Here is a 19,038-nt window from a genome sequence, read left to right as displayed (position 1 = left end):
GGTTTATGCTTGGAACAGTTTTAAATAGCTCCTCTTGCTAAAGCATGTGTGCTAGATTCCCAAAAATAGACTCTTCTTCATATATGAGGATGTCGTTCCTGACACGTGCTTTGAGGCATTTTTGACATGCACAGAATGTTACATTAAGTCAGCCATGTTTTCTTACTCTCGTGTCTCCTGTGACCAGTGGCTTGCATTTGCCTGGTAGCTAGAGGGATTTGGTGGCATCACCACCTCATAGACAAAATGGGAAGTCTTTTACTCTGTCTCCTCAGTAAAGAGTATACAATATGTGGTCAGAGTCTCCTTCTGGGTAAAACTAACTAGCCTGATGTGGAAATAAAACTCACCCCTTTGATGTCATAAGTGCTGTGTTCTCTGCAGCTCAACTGATCGGTTGAATTTATGTACTAAAGCAAAAAGAAGCATTTATTCCTGGTGAGAAGGCATCTGCTCATTTCCTATGTGTGTGATGCAGTTATGATTGACAAGTGTGTATGCAATATGCATAGGTAGTCAGCTTTTTAAGTGCTTAAACGTAATGTTTATATGATCATAGTGAATCCACTCAGAGAGGGCAAAGAAGAGTCTGGACAGGTGTCAGGACATCTCAAAACCCTTTAGGGGCTGCTGAGGCATTAGAATAATACATACCTTCAATATACACTCATTACAGTAAAGAAAAGTACAGGAGTACAGTGAGCCTCTAAACATCCTGAGTTCTTTGGAATCTATGGTTGCAACTTATAGCCAATCAGCCCTTACCATGGTCAGGCATCTGAGATCCCATGGAGGTCACACTGGTGTTCAGCACATCATTGACAGCAGTGTCACAATACAGGCTTCGCTGGACATCATGTTCACTGTCGGTCTGGTCACTCTCCTCATGGCCGCTATCCTTTAGGCTGTTGCCCTCTAAGTCCTTGAAGGTGGAGCTGCTGGGTTGAAGAAAGAATGATAATTTATAACTGTGACAGATCTGATTTTTAAAAATATTTCAGAGCCAGGATGATGTCAGCTCTGTGATGAGGCCAACAGCGACTATATGGTCCAACAGGGCAGGAGGAAGAAAAATTTCTGTTTAAAAATCATGGAACATAACACTGTAGAGAGGTTCCCACTATTGGATGCTGATGAAGCTAATCACTTTCATTCACTTATCTTCAGGGCATCACTACAGGCGAGGCAGAAGGAACTACAATTCTGAAACAACCACCTGCAAAAAATCATCATCATTTCAGAAGGTTTTTTCCTCTTATGCAATCAAAGTAAAATAATAACAGCTAAAGTTTACTGAGGGATTACTGTGCATGAGGCACTGTTCTAAGTGCTTGATATGAGTTCACTTTTTAAAATAATCACAACTCTATAAAAGAAAGGTGCTATTAATATTCACATTTCATGAGAAAAAGGCACACATAAGTTGAATAACTTGTCCAAGTTCACACAGCTGGTTAAAATGTAGCAGATTTAAGACCAAACACAGGTGGTCTGACTCCAGAGCCTGGCCCCTTAACCCCTATTTATACTGCCTCTCCAAAGATGTCTACTAAGCAACTGTGAAAATGAAAGTGGCAGAAATTGACGTAATGCAATTCAAATAGAAAGGGTTATCAGGATCAGAGAACTTGGGTCAGATTTAACTGAGAGAGGCTGAGGGACAGAGTCAAAGAAAAAAAGGAGAGGTAGGAGCTGAGAAGAGAGTCTTGGTGCATGGAAAGTAAGAAGAAAGTGAGAACCAGAGGAAACAGTGAGTGCAGTTATGCTAAGAACATGGCAACCTGCAGCTCAAGACTTTGTGGGTAAATTTTTCTTGCACTTAGTAAATCAATCCACCATTCCGTGCACTAACCATACTACCCAAGAACCCCACACCATTTCTCAAAAAATAGAGAATAATATATCAGGTACATCCATAGAGGCCTCATCTGCTCTTTCTAATACTTTGTATGTCCTGACAGAATGTGCAGCTGTGATGCACCATGGACTATAAATTATGCATCTGAAATACCTAGTGAATGGTGAATCCATTCCCCAGTCAATAAGGAAGCAGCAAAGGCATACTCAAGAAAATGTGTTGTTGTCTCAACAAGGGAGAGCAGCATGCTTGTGAATTAGGACAAGTCCCAACAGACCTACTGTACTTCTGAAAAGGGAGCCCTGTGGAGATGACACTGCAAACTCACTTGATCTGCTCAACCTTGAACATCCACAGGCCTGGCTCTCTGAGGCTTTGATAAGAACACTAAGTACATATGATGAAGAGCTATGCCATGGACACAATGGCTACATTGTCATTCTCCACACTGGTCAAAAGGAATGACAGCAGATTTTTAACATATGACCAACCTAGATGTAGAATGTCTGCTGCCCTGAATATGAAAAGGAAAAGATCAAAAGGGCAGTAACTGGAAAGCCATAATTATCAGAAAATGAAGGGCAAAAGGGGGTGAAGCACTGACCTATTTGCTAATTATTTTCAGAAAGAATAACTGAGCATCAACTGTATTAAAACTAAAATCACTCAATAGGCCAACTCACTCAGCTCCTTCAAATTATGTCATGTAGCTACTCAGCCCTGTGGACCCACCAGGATGCAGTTCTATTCAAAAACCAATCATCCTATGAGTTTTTTATGGTCATTAAGACCAATTGGAAACACATGCTTTAAAGTGTGTCACCATCTCTAGCTTTGTGGCACAGATTTAGAGGACTCCTGTAAGTACTAATTCCACAGAATGAACAGATTCAAAGTTTGCTTTAAAAAAAAAAAAAAAAAACTGGTCCTGTCCACACGCACCCCTCACCTCAGGAGAAAGGAAATGGCCTGCCTGGATGGTCTTACTGGCTCCGTTATTACTTATTGCATTCTTATTGATACTTATTACTATCTTATTACATTTTTATAACAAATAATTTTTGACCTACATTCATTCCTGCTATCTGAAGCATGTGAAAATTTCTTTTTTTTTAAATTTTTCATTCATTTTTATTGTTGGAGGCTAATTACTTTACAATATTGTAGTGGTTTTTGCCATACATTGATATGAGTCAGCCATGGATTTACATGTGTTCCCCATTCGGATCCCCCCTCCTGCCTCCCTCCCCATCCGATCCTTCTGGGTCTTCCCAGTGCACTAGCCCTGACCACTTGTCTCATGCACCCAACCTGGGCTGGTGATCTGTTTCACCCTTGATAGTATACTTGTTTCAATGCTATTCTCTCAGAACATTCCCCCCCCCCCCCACCTTCTCCCACAGAGTCCCAAAGTCTGTTCTGTACATCTGTGTCTCTTTTTCTGTTTTGCATACAGGGTTATTGTTACCATCTTTTTAAATTCCATATATATGTGTTAGTATACTGTATCAGTCTTTATCTTTCTGGCTTACTTCACTCTGTATAATGGGCTCCAGTTTCATCCATCTCATTAGAACTGATTCAAATGAATTCTTTTTGATGGCTGAGTAATATTCCATAGTGTATATGTACCACAGCTTTCTTATCCATTCATCTGCTGATGAGCATCTAGGTTGCTTCCATGTCCTGACAATTATAAACAGTGCTGCGATGAACACTGGGGTGCACGTGTCTCTTTCAGATCTAGTTTCCTTGGTGTGTATGCCCAGGAGTGGGATTGCTGGGTCATATGGCAGTTCTATTTCCAGTTTTTTTAAGGAATCTCCACACTGTTCTCCATAGTGGCTGTACTAGTTTGCATTCCCACCAACAGTGTAAGAGGGTTCCCTTTTCCAATTTCTTTAGTTCACAATGCATGATTGTTACCTTAAACCACAGAATTCAATCCTGACTTGACTGCATTTCAGCAGTTGCTAAAACTTGCTTGAGATAGATGATGGTGAGGGGTATAAAATAAGGACAATGTAATTAACCATTCTTTTAGAGCAAGGTTCCCAACCTTGGCACTACTGACACTGTATGTCTGTTGGTGGGGGGAGGCAGGTGTTCTATTATAAGATGTTTAGCAGCATCTCTGGCCACAATGCGCTAGATGCCAGTCATGCCTCTCCCAGAAGGTACAACCAGAAATGTCTCCAGACATTGCCAAATCACTCCCAGTTGAGAACCACTGCTCTAGGTTCTTTAAACTCTATTCCTGTAACATGTTATATTTCCTGATTGTAGTGCAAAGAGCATTGAACTTGGAGTCATCAGAACAAGTGATAATCCTTAGTCTGCCACTTCATCTATGGGAACCTGGGTCTGATAGCTAATGTCTTTGTGCCTTGATTTCCTTGTCTGTAAAATACATCTGCTGGGAATTCCCTGGTGGTTCAGTGGTTAGGATTCCATGCTTTCACTGCCAAGGGCCTGGGTTCAATCCCTTGTCGGAGAACTAACCACATGATTATTAATCAACTATACTCCAATTTTCAACAAAAAAATAATGAAAAATTAAACCCTAGAAAAATGCATTTGCTAAAACCTCCTTTACAAAGCCATTTTGAGGACTTCATGAAATACTTCACATGAAGTACCAGTTATACACAAATGCTCAATAAATGGTTATTGCCTAATATGATCATTACCCCCATATATGGTAATGATTTCATTGACTTACCACTAAATATTATGTAGTCTTTTTTTTTAATTGGAGGCTAATTACTTTAAAATATTGTAGTTTGCCATACATTGACATGAATCAGCCATGGATTTACATGTGTTCCCCATCCTGAACCCCCCACCCACCTCCCTCCCCATCCCATCATTCTGGGTCATCCCAGTGCACCAGCCCTGAGCACCCTGTCTCATGCATCAAACCTGGACTGGCAATCTGTTTCACATATAATAGTATACATGTTTCAATGCTATTCTCTCAGATCATCCCACCCTCGCCTTGTCCCATGGAGTCCAAAAGTCTGTTCTATACATCTGTGTCTCTTTTGCTGTCTTGCATATGGGCTTATCGCTACCGTCTTTCTAAATCCCAGATATATGTGTTAGTATGCTATATTGGTGCTTTTCTTTCTGACTTACTTCACTCTGTATAATAGGCTCCAGTTTCATCCACCTCATTAGAACTGATTCAAATGTATTCTTTTTAATGGCTGAGTAATATCCCATTGTGTATAGGTACCACAGCTTTCTTATCCATTCATCTGCCAATGGACATCTAGGTTGCTTCCATGTCCTGGCTATTATAAACAGTGCTGTGATGAACATTGGGGTACATGTGTCTCTTTCAATTCTCCTTTCCTCGGTGTTTATGCTCAGCAGTAGGATTGCTGTGTCATATGGCAGTTCTATTTCCAGTTTTTTTAGGAATCTCCACACTGTTCTCCATAGCGGCTGTACTAGTTTGCATTCCCACCAACAGTATAAGAGGGTTCCCTTTTCTCCACACCCTCTCCAGCATTCGCTGTTTGTAGACTTTTGGATAGCAGCCATTCTGACCAACATGAGATGGTACCTCATTGTGGTTTTGATTTGCATTTCTCTGATAATGAGTGATGTTGAGCATCTTTTCATTTGTTTGTTAGCCATCTGTATGTCTTCTTTGGAGAAATGTACATAGTCTTTTTATAGGATTGATATAGGAAATGTACATATAAATAATGCTTCTATATCTTCTGTAAACTATAGTCAGACATTGTCCACTACATTAATTTCTTCTAAAATTAAGGGACAGGAAAAAAATTATCCTATCCAATGAGTATCCTTCCTTTATTGAAAAATGAGAATGACATGCTCTGGTATACTTACTCTGTCTTGGCTTCTCAAAAGCTTCAAGGAAAATATAATGTTTAATTGCAGTGAGTTAGATGCCAGGGATCTCTATTTTGCTTTTCCTAATTGGTTTTGGCTCTGTCTTTTAAAATTTTGATCATCATTTTTATATGTACCTACTTAGATACATATAAAAATGATGATCAAAATTTTAACCACATTGGAGCTTTTGGCTTTTTATAGAAAGAAGATAAATAACAAAATAGTGAAGAATTGGCTACTTGGACTTAAGGGACTGGTAATTTGAGAATGAGAAGTCATATGTGCTCTAAAGAAAAAGCAAAGTGTATTAACCCTCTCCGCCAAACCTTAAAATAGTTAACTTGTATAAAGATCAGTTTGCCCATCTGACAAACTAAGTGCCACTTACTCTCATCCTGTAAGGACATTTAGTGGCTTAATGAATAGATTTCTGTAAGGCAGTTTAAGACTCAGTAAGCAAGATGCTGCAAATTGTAAAACAGCCTGGTGAATGGCCACTCACCCAAAACAAGTAACAATTTATGACAGACATAAAAAAATGCTGATTTCACTTACTTTATTACCTGTGTACCTCTTGGGAGATGAAAGACTTGTAAACCAACTTTTGGGACAATAAATTAGGGTTCTTTTTGCAATGGTAATGTAAATACAGATATTTCTATTACTTGTTCCAGTGACTAACAGAGGAACAAGTTTGAAAAAATTTGGAATAAGATTCTGTACATAAGACTCAGACAATACTTGATGAATGAACATTACTAACATTCTGACCCATATTTACACTTAAAAATATTAGAAATCTTTCCAAAGGACAGAAAAATCTGAAAGGAGAGCGTATCTTTCTAGTAGGTAACACCACATACCCAGGAAATAGCTTCTGAGAATAAGAATGGACTAAAAGTCAAAAGAGTAGACTAAAATGGACTAAAAGTCAAAAGTATATTAAGAAACATAAGATCCTAGAGTGGTTCTTGGATCACCTGTATCACAATCACCTTGGGAACCTGTGAAAACTGGAGATTCTCTAGGGATGGTGGTAGAGCGTGCATTTAACAAGCCTCCCAGGTGATTCTAATGCACATAAGAGGCCAGAAATTGCCAGTATAAAGGAACGTTTAATGCTAGTTTTCAATGGAAAAATGCTGAGTTTTTTTAAACTTTTTTTCATCCATTCCTTCAATAGACATGTACCAGCATTTGTTATAGACAAGGCACCATATCAGGTGCTGCAAAACCCCAGGACAATTCAGGTGGAAAAGGAAAGCACTCTGTATGGTTTAGGAGTCAATGCTCATTTTCTTTCCCACACTGCTTCAGAGCCATATTCATTTCCTGCTTTATTTTCTTTGAGCTATAGCCTCATGCCCTGCTTGATATTGCTCAAAAGCACTGCAGGAGTGGGTATCAGACAGCAGTACAGAAAAATGGCATGAGGAAAGACAGTGTTGCAGCAGGGGCAATGTCCCACTGCTGGCTTTCCTTGCTCTGAGATGATAGCAAGGCAACAAACGTAGCAGAAAGGAAATTAGTCCAGAAAAAAATTCTAAACTGTCTTGGCTTGTTAATCTGGGACTCTGACATAAACCTTGGGTATACTTAGAGGTTACAGATGGCCTGAACCTGTAGTATTTATTTACTTGTAGTATTTATTTACTACAGAAATAAATGGCTAGATTACTCAGTGCTGAAGATTATGGGGCAATGTGCTATATATCTTCTGCTATATATACTTCCTGATCTACTCCTCACACTTCTGAACCTTAATTTGTGCTAGGAGAAACTCTCTTGCCTTCTGGCTTTCTGTTGGTTTACCTCAGGTAGACAGATGAGAGAGAGAAAAGGAAGCCTGCATGTAAGACAGTTAATAAGCCCTGGAGAATGCCAAAAAGAAGGGTCTAAGAAGAATCCTTGGGTGGGTAGAAAGCAAACAGAAGAAGAAAAAAATGGATAGGAAAAAAAGTTCTCAAAGTTGGCCTGAAATGGGATTGGCATTTGAAGAAACAAGAACTTGATAATAAAATTAAGACTGATAATCAGATTCAGAATTTTCTGGCCAGGAGATTTCCCATGAACGTAAATGGATCCTCAAGAAACCACATACAGTGAAACACCTTTCAAACATCACTGTGAGCTATGTGAACACAGTTTGTGTGGTTTTATCACCTGATGTTAGTTACTACTCTCTTAACACTTTCACACATTTTACATTTAAAATAGTTAGTCCCCCTCAAAAAGCATAGCACACAAGATTCCCTGTGTCTTTCCAGGTATTGTGCTTTGTCTCAATTCAAGTGATCCCATAAATTCCAAGACCTTTGTAGTTTTCCAAAGCTCTCAGGGTTCCAAAAACAGAACCTGGTAAAAATGCTTGTGTTCCTGAGCTTTCCTCTTAACCAAAGTGATCCCTGATTGAAGGAAAAAAAAAAAGCACTATCTTTGATCTCAGGGAACATCAGGCGATTTTTCCACTGAGAGCCTATTAAGTCCACGTTGTACCTTTTGTGTGTCCATGTGTGTAAACAAAAACATATAATTAATCAAAATCAGAACCTCTAGTGAGTCCCAAAGCTGCTAAAGAAATACATGTGTCTCAAAAGCTAAATGTTTGAACATAAGTTTTCATCTCATCAGTTTGCCTTGTGAATTGGATATTCAGGTCTGACCTAAGATGGTGAGGGTTCCCAAGAGTCTTAGCCTTCTGCCATGCTATGAAAATCAGGTTCATGCTATGAGTTTAACCTGGTCTTAGAATTCCCAGGTACCCAGAGCTAGCCCAAGGGGCCTGTGAGGATAGGTAACTCACTGTTTTTATCAGAAGTCTGAAAAAAGGAGCTTTGAAATAACAGTTCTGAAGCAAAAAAGAAAGCAAATTTCTGCTGCAGTTACTCTGATCAGTGTACAAAAAGAGGGCTTTCATCCTTCCTAATAAATCAGTTGAATAATTTTGATTTCCTCATCTTTTGATTTATTCTGTGGGCCAAGAAATATTCAAAATGGATCCCTCCCAATCCCTCAAAAAATTCCAAACAATGCTATGACTGTTAATACTGGGCTATCCATTTTCACATAATTAACAATTATCACTTAAGGTCACAAGTGATTCCAGACCGATAAAGATAAGCCTAGCATGTTAGTAGGCATTACTGCAGCATCGTGAATTAAATTAGATCTGAATTAAAGTTGTTTCTACAACAAACTAGTTTATTCCTCAAATCCTACCCTTCTGGTGATATAAATTTATGGGATTAGAGCCAGCAAAATAATAGAATTTTCAGATCTTGTCTACTGCAGCTCTAACACACCCTGCTTGCTCCTCTATTTTGTTTCTATTAACAATCACACACAGAGTTCAATTTTAGCTACAGAATAACCACTGGACCATTTAAGAGGACAATTGGATCAAACAGTAATAAAGGCATCATCTGAATGGTCAGTACCAGTTTTTTTGCACAAATTCTCTGCTTAGAGAACTCCCTAAATCCCTCATCTTGCCTGCCTTGGGCACCTTGGTGACTACCGCACCAGATGGACTCTTCCTTCCTGGAATCTTCCTGCCCTGGAATCTTCCAGGCAGTATTAGCTCTGTATCCACATACATTGTGGCTCCATGAATAGCTGAGTTATGAGCAACCATTCACACAAATCTCAACTTTGAATGCTTTGTTTGAAATACCTATTTTAAGATTTATTGTATTAGCAAGTATATTATCTTTCCCTCTCTCATCTATAAAGTTTTTTAAAGATAAGAAGTTAGTTTATCTGTCATTAAAATAGCCTTAAAATGATTTCAAAGTTGTCAAAATAACAGCCATCAACCATCTTAAAATTCAATAGAAGATACACAGGAGAAAATTTTAATATTAGATTTTTAAATCATCACATCACATTTTATTTTAATATGACCCTAATTTTAATTTAATTATTTCTGTATACAGTTACATAAAGAAACATGATAAAATGCCAACAGTGATTTTGGGTGGTGGAATTACCAGTGACTTTTATTTAGTTTTTTTTAATGCTTTTCTGAATTTTCCTAATTTCCTACAATAAGCAGATAAGCATTTTCACTTTAAAATCTGAAAAGGCATCATTAAAAAATATCTTCTTGCTTTTTGTATTAAATTGAGCTTAATTGTAGAAATAGGCAAGCAAACCAACATACCTTTTGATTAAATGGGCTCGGCTGTTCACGTAGTTGGAGTCAAAGGAATAATTTTCAGTCTGCAATGGGGAAAGAAAAGATTAAAAATGTTATGGAGGTAATTCATGAAAAGAGTCAAACTGTCCTACTTAGGAGGAATTTTTCTACTGGGCAAGAGGCAATGAATGAATCAGAAACTAAGGCCATAGTGGGGCAACACCCTGACGAATACCTGCCATCTCCTTGGGGTCCTGGGGGCTCTGTGGAGGCAGTCCCCTGGCCAGAGGAAGATGAACTTGACACAAACATCTCCTAGAATACCCCTGACTACTGACCACGCAACCACTTAGGGAAGATACAGCATGACCAAAACTCTTTACAGAAACTAATTGCTTCCCATTCCCCAGTGAACACAATTCTGTGCCCATCAAATTGACTGGAAGTTCAAAGGTATTTTTATTAGTAGTAGATAATTAACATGTTAAAATATTTATTCCACAGATATGGAAATGCAGGCAAGGTAATCCCCCACTGTGGATTTAAACTCTGCACTTCCCTTTGTTTTAAGACATTTTGCTCAGCACTGGTTATATAGGGAGGCCTTCATTTTATCACAGATATAAAGGCAAACAAGTATTACACCTAAAACGGGGTGAAAAGCAGTCCACAGGGGGTGCCAAAGCCTTTCATGTGAAACATGAAGTTTGAAAGTAAAGCCCTGTCTCAGCTCCTATCATTAAAACACACTGTCTAATGTGGTTACAGTAGACTGCCTGAACAACAGCTTTACAAAAGCAAATGCAGAATACCTGCCAGATAAAAGTTGGGAAAATAGCTGCTAAGCATCCAGAGGTTGGGGGCGGATTGAAGGCGGGTCAGCCTTAGGAGGGGGAAACACAGCGAAAAGTCAACACTGAAGTAACTGGAGGTCCTAAAAACTTTGATCTTATGTCCAAAACTAAAGTACTACTCTCGTTAATCACTGTATAAACTGAAAAAATGCCCATCTCCTCTGCCCTCCTGCCAATCTACCAGAAATTCTCACCATTCTCACCATTCCTTAGGGCCTTCTGAAATCACTTCAACTGAAAAGTGCCTGTGAAAGGAAACACAATAGCTGTCGAGCTAACAAACAGCAGATTCCTTTCAGATGACTACATGGCACACATGAACTATGCTAGGCTCTTAGATGCAGCTTTAGGTTTCAGGGAGCTCAGACTCCTTGAAAACAAGAAAACAGGACAGGTGATAGTATTTCTACCACATGAGTACCAAATGGCCAACAGTCTGGATAGGGACTCTAAGTATCTAGAGTAGGTGTGGATGGGGGTGGCAAGTAGGTGAGAGAAAGAGAATGTAAGGAGAAGAAAACTAAATCCCCATCACTCTCCTGTACTTACAAGTGCATGCCCATGTTCTCCCCATGCCCCTTATTTGAAGATGAGCTGTGTAATTATATCTGGGCTTCCCAGGTGGCACTAGTGGTAAAGAACTTGCCTGCCAGTGTAGGAAACAGAAGAGACACAGGCTCAATCCCTGGGTTGGGAAGATTCCCCAGAGGAGGGCATGGCAACCCCCTACAGTATTCTTACCTGGAGAATCCCATGGACAGAGGACCCTGGCCAGTTACAGTCCATGGGGTCAGAAAAGAGTCAGACATGACTGAAGCGACTGAGCATGCACATATGCAAGCACACTGGCTTTTTCTAAAGGATAAAATCCCCTTTAATGAAAATCACAAGTAAGTTTTGGTGTTGTTGGAAGGAATGGGTGGGGAGAGTTAAAATCAAAAGGGTTAGTTCATTTCTAATTGGTTCATAAGAAAATGGAGGCTGAAATTGTTGCAAACATAAATACAAGAGGAGGAAGCAAACTTGAAGCTGCATTGGGAATACAGTGCTGGAAGAGGTTATCCATCAGTGAGTCAACCAACAAGCACTTCTTGAATTAATTTTTACACCATATAAAAGGCAAAAATAGTGTTGGGTAAATGTGTTCTTCTATGATATTCAGTACAATATATAATTTAATAAGCAGAAATCTGCTAAGTGCTTCCCAGGTAGTGCTGGTGGTAAAGAATCCGACTGCCAATGCAGGTAGACGTAAGAGATGCAGGTTTGATTCCTGGGTTGGGAAGATCCCCTGAAGGCAGGCATGGCAACCCACTCTAGTATTCTTGCCTGGAGAATCCCATGGACAGAGGAGCCTGGTGGGCTACAGTCCATAGGGTTGCAAAGAGTCAGACTCAACTAAAGTGACTTAGTACACGAAACATGATAACTGCCCCCACCCCACACACACAAGGATTCTGCCCAAATAAAACAGGGAACTGATTAAGCACTGAGTTTAATTATTAGTTTATGCAACCTTGGGCAAATTACTTAATTTCTATGTGTCTCACTTTCCTCCTCTATAAAATAGGCATGCATTCATGTGTGCTAATTTGCTTCAGTCATGTCCAGCTGTGCGACCCTATGGACTGTAGCCTGCCAGGCTCCTCTGTCCAGGGGATTCTCCAGACAAGAATACTGGAGTGGGTTGCCATGCCCTCCCCCAGGGGATATTCCCGATCCAGGGATCGAACCCATGTCTTATGTCTCCTGCATCGACCGGCGGGTTCTTTACCACTAGCGCCACCTGGGAAGCCCTAAAATAGACATAACAGAAAATAAATCCTAAGGGGAATTTCAAGTGCATTTGTCATAACTCATGGTAGGAATGGTAGAAATCCTTATCCTCTGCTTCCTTCAGAACATGGATTCCCAAATAGGATCTGGGATTTGCCCCATTTGGGCAATAAAAGAGTACCATGTAGCACACATTTCATCGCAGCCTCCAAACTTCCTAAATCATTTTTTCAAGGAAGTTAACAGAGACACAGATGTAAAAGAAAGGAGGATACTAGCTTTGCACAGAAAGGATGAGCAACATTCCAAGATATTGCCACATTAAATCAGTTTTCAGGTAAAATATTTCATACCACCTTGCATATATGGATGTCCAATCTGTGTGCACTGTGCATCAAATACAGAGCCCTGTGGAGACATGACAGAACTCTGGGCAAATAAGCTAAACCATACACATTTATCCCTCGTGACTGTACTACTTCTTGGTCCTAATGGAATACTATATCTCACCTTTGAGGATTCCCACTCACAGGCACTGAGTTATTGGAGGGCACAGGTCTAGAAGACTTACTTATAGGAACTTAGCAATTCTCTTTCCCTTGCTGTGGTATACAGATGGGTTAACCTGGACAGATATGCCAGGCATGATCTGCCACTGTAGGTAGGAAAGCATCATTGAAGCTTATCACCTTGCTATCTTTCTCTTTTTACTCTAAAAGGGTAAACCCCCGACCCCCACCACCCATTTTCATCTGTCCTGACCTTCAAATGTAAATATTCTATCCCCCAAACCAGCACAAACCATAATAGACAGATGGCCCATGCTACATCCTCATGCAATTAGAAGCACTAGTCATGAGGCAGGTTCCTAGAACCGATTTCCCCATAGTAGATGGAGCTATGCTGAGTCATCCATTGCCTTTTGCCTCTGTAATCAGTCTCAGGTCTCTTTGTGAGGCAGCTTGGTGAGAACTATGGAAACAACCTATGCAACAGAATTATTCTATTAATAATTGGAGAAGATATACTATTCTGGCCTCATTAGGACTACAATCCAAACAACTGAGCCAACTGGCCATAGATGGCCTATGATGAGTCAGGGTAAACTAATATCAAGTATTCTTGCTTGTACTGATTCAAAGTGTGTGCTCAAATCCAAATGCACTGAAAAAGTATATTTTTTTTCACACTTCAGGTAGACCAAAGAGTGAGACTCAGACCACCCCGAAGAAGGAAATAATTTTTCTTAATGAATAGTTTGCAAGTCTTAAGCCAGTGGTTCTCAGCCCTAACTGCACATTAGAGTCAACTAGGGAATTTTTTTTTTTTAATACTGTTGAGAAGATCCCACTCCAAGAGATTCTGAGGCAACTGGTCTGGAGTGGGGCCCAGGCATTAGTACTTTTTAAAAGCTTCCTAGGTAATCCTAACAGACATCCAGAGTGGAGAACTGTCTTGGGCAAAAGACCAGACACTGGCTTTGACCCGATGTGCTGTGTTTTCTAAGGCAAGCCCAGAAGATGGCATCTCTTTTGCCAGATTATCTACCAAGGTCATCTCAACAAAGGCTTAAAAAATGACAAAAGAAATACACATTTTAGGAAATAATAAAAGAGCTTTTCTTTTTTGCATGAATGTATTGGCTCCCAGTTAGCCTTATTTAACCAAAATTTGGTTGACATTATTCCAGTCCCCTCTCTAAGTATTCTAAATGGGAAATAACATGAAACATTTGAGAGGGGAAATTTTCTGTAAATGTCACATTAATTTCACTAGGAAATGTCCCCATCTCCAATGAGACAGCCAAGTTAACACAAGAACACAGCAAAGAGACAAGAACATTTGTTTCTGAAAAAAATCTAAATTTTGACATTAAAAAAATGGGTCTAGAGCAAACTTTTATTATATAGTATTTTTATAATAATAATTATATTCCCAGTCTCAACAGTGTCACTTTCCTATCATTTAACATATTCCTCCCAAACCCTTTCTCTAATTAGAATTCTTTATCCTAGGATTCACTAAGAACAGACTTCTCACTTTGTTTAGGTTTAATCAAATCTGAATTTTCTGAAAACATAAAGAATAAATATTTGTGGATAGCAGAGTTTTTTGGATAGCTTAGAACTTTCTTCTCTAAGGACTAAAACTTTGGTTTAAAATCCTACCCATTATGCCTTTTTTTTTTAATTGGAGGGTAATTGCTTTATAATATTGTGCTGGTTTCTGGCATACATCAACATGAATCAGCCACAGGTATACATATGTCCCCTGTCTCTTGAACCTCCCTCCCATCTCCCACCACATCCCACCCCCCTAGGTTGTCACAGAGCGCTAGATTAAGCTCCCTGTGTCACACAGCAAATTCCCAGTGTCTATCTGTTTTACATATGGTAATGTATATGTTTCCTCACTACTCTCTCAATTCATCCCACCCTCTCCTTCCCCCACTGTGTCCACGAGTCTGTTCTCTATGTCTGCATCTCCATTGCTGCCCTGCAAATAGGTTCATCAGTACCATCTTTCTAGATTCCATACACATGCATTAATATACAATATTTGTCTTTCTCTTTCTGACTTACTTCACTCTGTGCAATAGGCTCTAGGTTCATCCACCTCATTAGGACTGACTCAAATGTGTTCTTTTTAATAGCTGAGTAATATTCCATCATATATATATACCACAATTTCTGTATCAATTCATCTGTCAATGGACACCTAGGCTGCTTCCATGTTCTAGCTATTTAAAAAATGTTGCAACAAACTGCCTTGTTTTTGAAAGTTATTGCGGTTTCTTAATGGTTCCTCTGAAGCACCTTTCTAAACATAAATCACTGTACCATGCAGGTTTTGCCTGTATACTCACTGACTCCAAAACACTGTGTTTTTTGAGTTCTTAACTTTAATTTTTAACATATGTCTCCCAGCAACTTGCCATAAAACACTCAATATTGTTACTTCTCAGTGCTATGAGTACACCAAAAGCAGCTCCTCTTGCATTTCAACTTTGATACTTTTCTGCTGTGTTCTTGGAAACTATATGTTTGTTAGAATAGTCTAGAAAATGCGACTTAAGTTCTGGATAGACAAATGAGATGTTTTTCTAAGAGGGGAATGGCATGATCTTTACTGCAAGGACTTTTCTATAATGTTTTGGGTTTTGTTGTTGTTTAGTTGTTTTTGTTTTGTTTTGTTTTTGTTTTTGTTTTTGTTTTACCTGCAAGGAGCCTTCTTTGCTAACTACTTTCAATTCTCATCTTCTTTCTGGATGTGTGAGGTTTCTAGATAGACTTTGGGGTAGGTGGAATGTTATTATGTTAATGAGTCTGGCACATCACAGGTCAAATACTTCCACTTTGTCAGGCCCCCAAGGTACCAGAATGCCCTACTTTAATTGTCATTTTGCATTACTTTCACAGTTCACTGAGTTGTGCCCTAGTCTCTGTAAGAGTGACTGTGACTCTCAGTCACCAGTCTTTATCACCAGGATAGACTTCAACCTTAAGGAGAAAGAAGCCCAGTAAATGCAGATATCCAGGACTAGAATCTTTGCCCAGAGGCGCAAATCCCCAGGTCACACTATAAAGTTAAAAAGGGTTACAGATGCTGAGACGAAAACCCTAAGGTTTTCATTTGAAACTGAACAGCCATTTTAAATTATACTTTAAAAGTCCCATCAAACTGAAAAACATTATAGCTGCAATCTGCTAACTAATTTCTTTTTAATTTTTCACTCAGTCATTTTATCAATACAAACAGGAAAACTAGAATCCCAAATCAGATGCACAGCAAAACGATTTTTAAATGCTGGTTCTTTTTTTAACTGCTGATGTCTAATAATGATAATTGTACCTATTGATCATATGATAAGACTCATAACCTTTTTCTGAAAGTTACTGCTGCTTTAGATGTTCAAATAGCATCTTCTCACAAAGGCAATTTTTTTAGGAAATGAATTGACAAATGGCCTTTCCCTCCTTACTATCTTTGGCACATAAAAATGAAAATGTAAATTCTATATAAAAATAAAGCTAACATGCCTGCAGCTAGAATGTATATTCAAAGACTCATTCATCCAGACAGCAGAAGCTGAATGAGAAATTAGTGAAGACAGAATAAAAGGCACCATCCCCAGAGCTGCCATCACTAGAATTACCCTGAACTGGAAAACAAGCTAAGTAAACTTCCACTAGCCATGCCTATGTACACATTAGCACTAATTCTCATATACACATACACACACAGTCTGACTACAGTAAGCAATGTGATGTAGGGGAGGGGGTGAACTGAATTCTCTCCTCATGTCTGTCACTGACTCATTAGTGGCCTTGAATAAAGCACTTGATCCCTCTCGAAGTGTTAATTTATCTATCTAGGAAATAAAGAGAACAACCCAAGTGATGCCAGTGTTCCCTTCAAGCCCCCCAAATTCTAGGATTCTAAAACAAAATGACTCTTGTTCAGTCATTCGTTGTTTTTTTTTTTTTTTTGTATTCATTCCTACATTCAATAAACATGCACCAAACCCTGAGAATGAAAAAAAAGAAAAAGAAAAAGATATAGACTAAACCAGCAAGGAGGTAACAAACTGGTAGACCCTGTGCTAGGGAGGGTTATACTTGTGCACATGCTATGGAGTGCACCTTTGAGAACTGTACCACAACTCAATGTAACTAAAGTCTGTCACTAAGTGGTGTCCGACTCTTTTGCAACCCCATGGACTACAGCCCACAAGGTCCATAGGATTTCCCAGGCAAGAATACTGGATTGGGTTGCCATTTCCTTCTCCACTATGGAATTAATTAGCACCCTAATGGCTTGATGATAGTAGGTGACACACATAGGAGAATTTGGCCTTTATATTTGCTACACATACAAACCCACATCACAAATACAGGGAACCTCCCTCTCCTACCAAATGAGTTATAAAGCTTATAAAATTCTTACAAATAGCATGCCCCTTTGGCTCCACTTCCACAGCCTTCATCACCTTGTGCCAGTACTTCTTCATCTCTATCTGCCTTTTGCCCATTCTGCAAAATGCTATGTGAATAACCTTTCTTGCCCACTATTTTCATCACAACATTTCTCTTTTCAAGGCTTCAAAGAAACCTTTCAATGGTTCCCTGTTACATTTAGCATTAGTGGTTTAGTCGCTAAGTCGTGTCCAACTCTTGCGACCCCATGGACTGTGGCCTGCCAGGTTCCTCTGTCCGTGGGATTTTCCAGGCAAGAATACTGGAGTGGATTGCCATTTCCTTCTCCAGGGGATATTCCCGACCTAGAAATCAAACCCAGGTCTTCTGCATTGCAGGCAGATTCTTTACCAACTAAGTTAACTTGAAATTGAATCTTTAGCTGAGCAGTCATCCAATACCAAGTCCTCTACTTCCCTCATATCTCAACCCTCATTTCTAATATGCCTACATCCCTGACCATCCCACACAGCTTAACATGTTCTCAGCACTTAGTGTACAGACTACGTGATGTACTTATTCTTTTCCACAGGTTCTATGATTATTTCATGTGTAGTATGTCAATATATCCTCCAACTAGACTGGAAGTTTTCTTTTGAAGTCTCAGTGCCACAACCCTGGACACTTAGCAAGTACTCATGTAATGAATCCATCAATGAAAGACCAGAGAAGGGGTGGAAGAGGTTAAGAATAAAGCTTCTTATTACTGTTAAAGCAGATGACCAAATCTGTAAGGCCAAGGTGGTTTGTTTCTTCAGAAAGCATCCCTTCTGCCCACTGTTTTCTGTAGTTACAGTTTGTTCTCTGTCCTTACTCCCAACAATGACCTTATAAATACACAGTAGTCTAGATATAACTGCCAAGGATAAGATGCCATGGTTAGGTGATTCCTGCCCATCATCCATCAGTCCTGCCATATCTCTGGGAATGGCAGTAATGACACATGATAGTGTTTCCAAAACAGGGTAGATAAAATTTCTGTGAAAAGATAAAGCTTTGTCTTATCTGTAGAACTCTGAGCCATAGACTGACAGTGTGGCAGCTACTTTTCTTCATGTGAAAGAACACTCTAGGATTCCAGTGGCTTGCAGACAGGGCTATCAGTAGGAAACATAGGCCATTTAGTTAATATCCAAGTCAAGTTGAAAGAGTTCCCCTCTTGGTGGCCTTTTATCATCACTGTTAAAATTTCACTGGCACCATCAAAAAAGACTACCTAGAGGTGACAAACGCAGCTTAGAGAAAGCACTTTTTTCTACCCTCATCTTTTATTGGGTCAAAGTTATGACTTTGGAAGAGCAACCCAGTACATATTTTACTACAAAGGCCTCCTCGAGAAACCTAGGAACTTTCTGTAGGAATCCATGCAATTCAGAGACAAAGAGCCTACTGAATGACCAGACTAAACACCATCCCATTATATAGATAAGAACAGTTTTCTGTTCTTCTCTGGGACCCTTTTCTAAGTCCTTTGTGGGGTACAGTGCACTTGAAAATAATATCTGCTCATAAAAAGCTCTGAAGAACCAGTTAATGCTTATTCTATACAGGAATGCAAAAACAACA

At 39.4% G+C, this 19,038-nt stretch overlaps 1 protein-coding gene across 4 annotated transcripts in view; it reads right to left on the bottom strand.

Annotated features, from left to right (window-relative positions):
• The window catches only part of PCDH19 (protocadherin 19), a 127,590-nt gene that overhangs the window by 55,490 nt on the left and 53,062 nt on the right, over window positions 1–19,038 (bottom strand). For 2 of the 4 annotated variants that reach the window (XM_043897124.1, XM_043897125.1), the window contains 2 exons: window positions 9,891–9,949; window positions 766–938 (listed from right to left, as the gene is read on the bottom strand). In XM_043897124.1, coding sequence (XP_043753059.1) covers window positions 766–938; window positions 9,891–9,949 — 232 coding nt within the window. The remainder of the gene's footprint in view (window positions 1–765; window positions 939–9,890; window positions 9,950–19,038) is intronic. The other 2 variants (XM_043897123.1, XM_043897126.1) reach the window with 1 other exon arrangement.

Source organism: Cervus elaphus, chromosome X (assembly GCF_910594005.1).
Source record: "Cervus elaphus chromosome X, mCerEla1.1, whole genome shotgun sequence".
Lineage (NCBI taxonomy): Eukaryota > Metazoa > Chordata > Mammalia > Artiodactyla > Cervidae > Cervus > Cervus elaphus.
The sequence above is the reverse complement of the archived record's forward strand: the minus strand, read 5'-3'. Positions and strand labels throughout refer to the sequence as shown.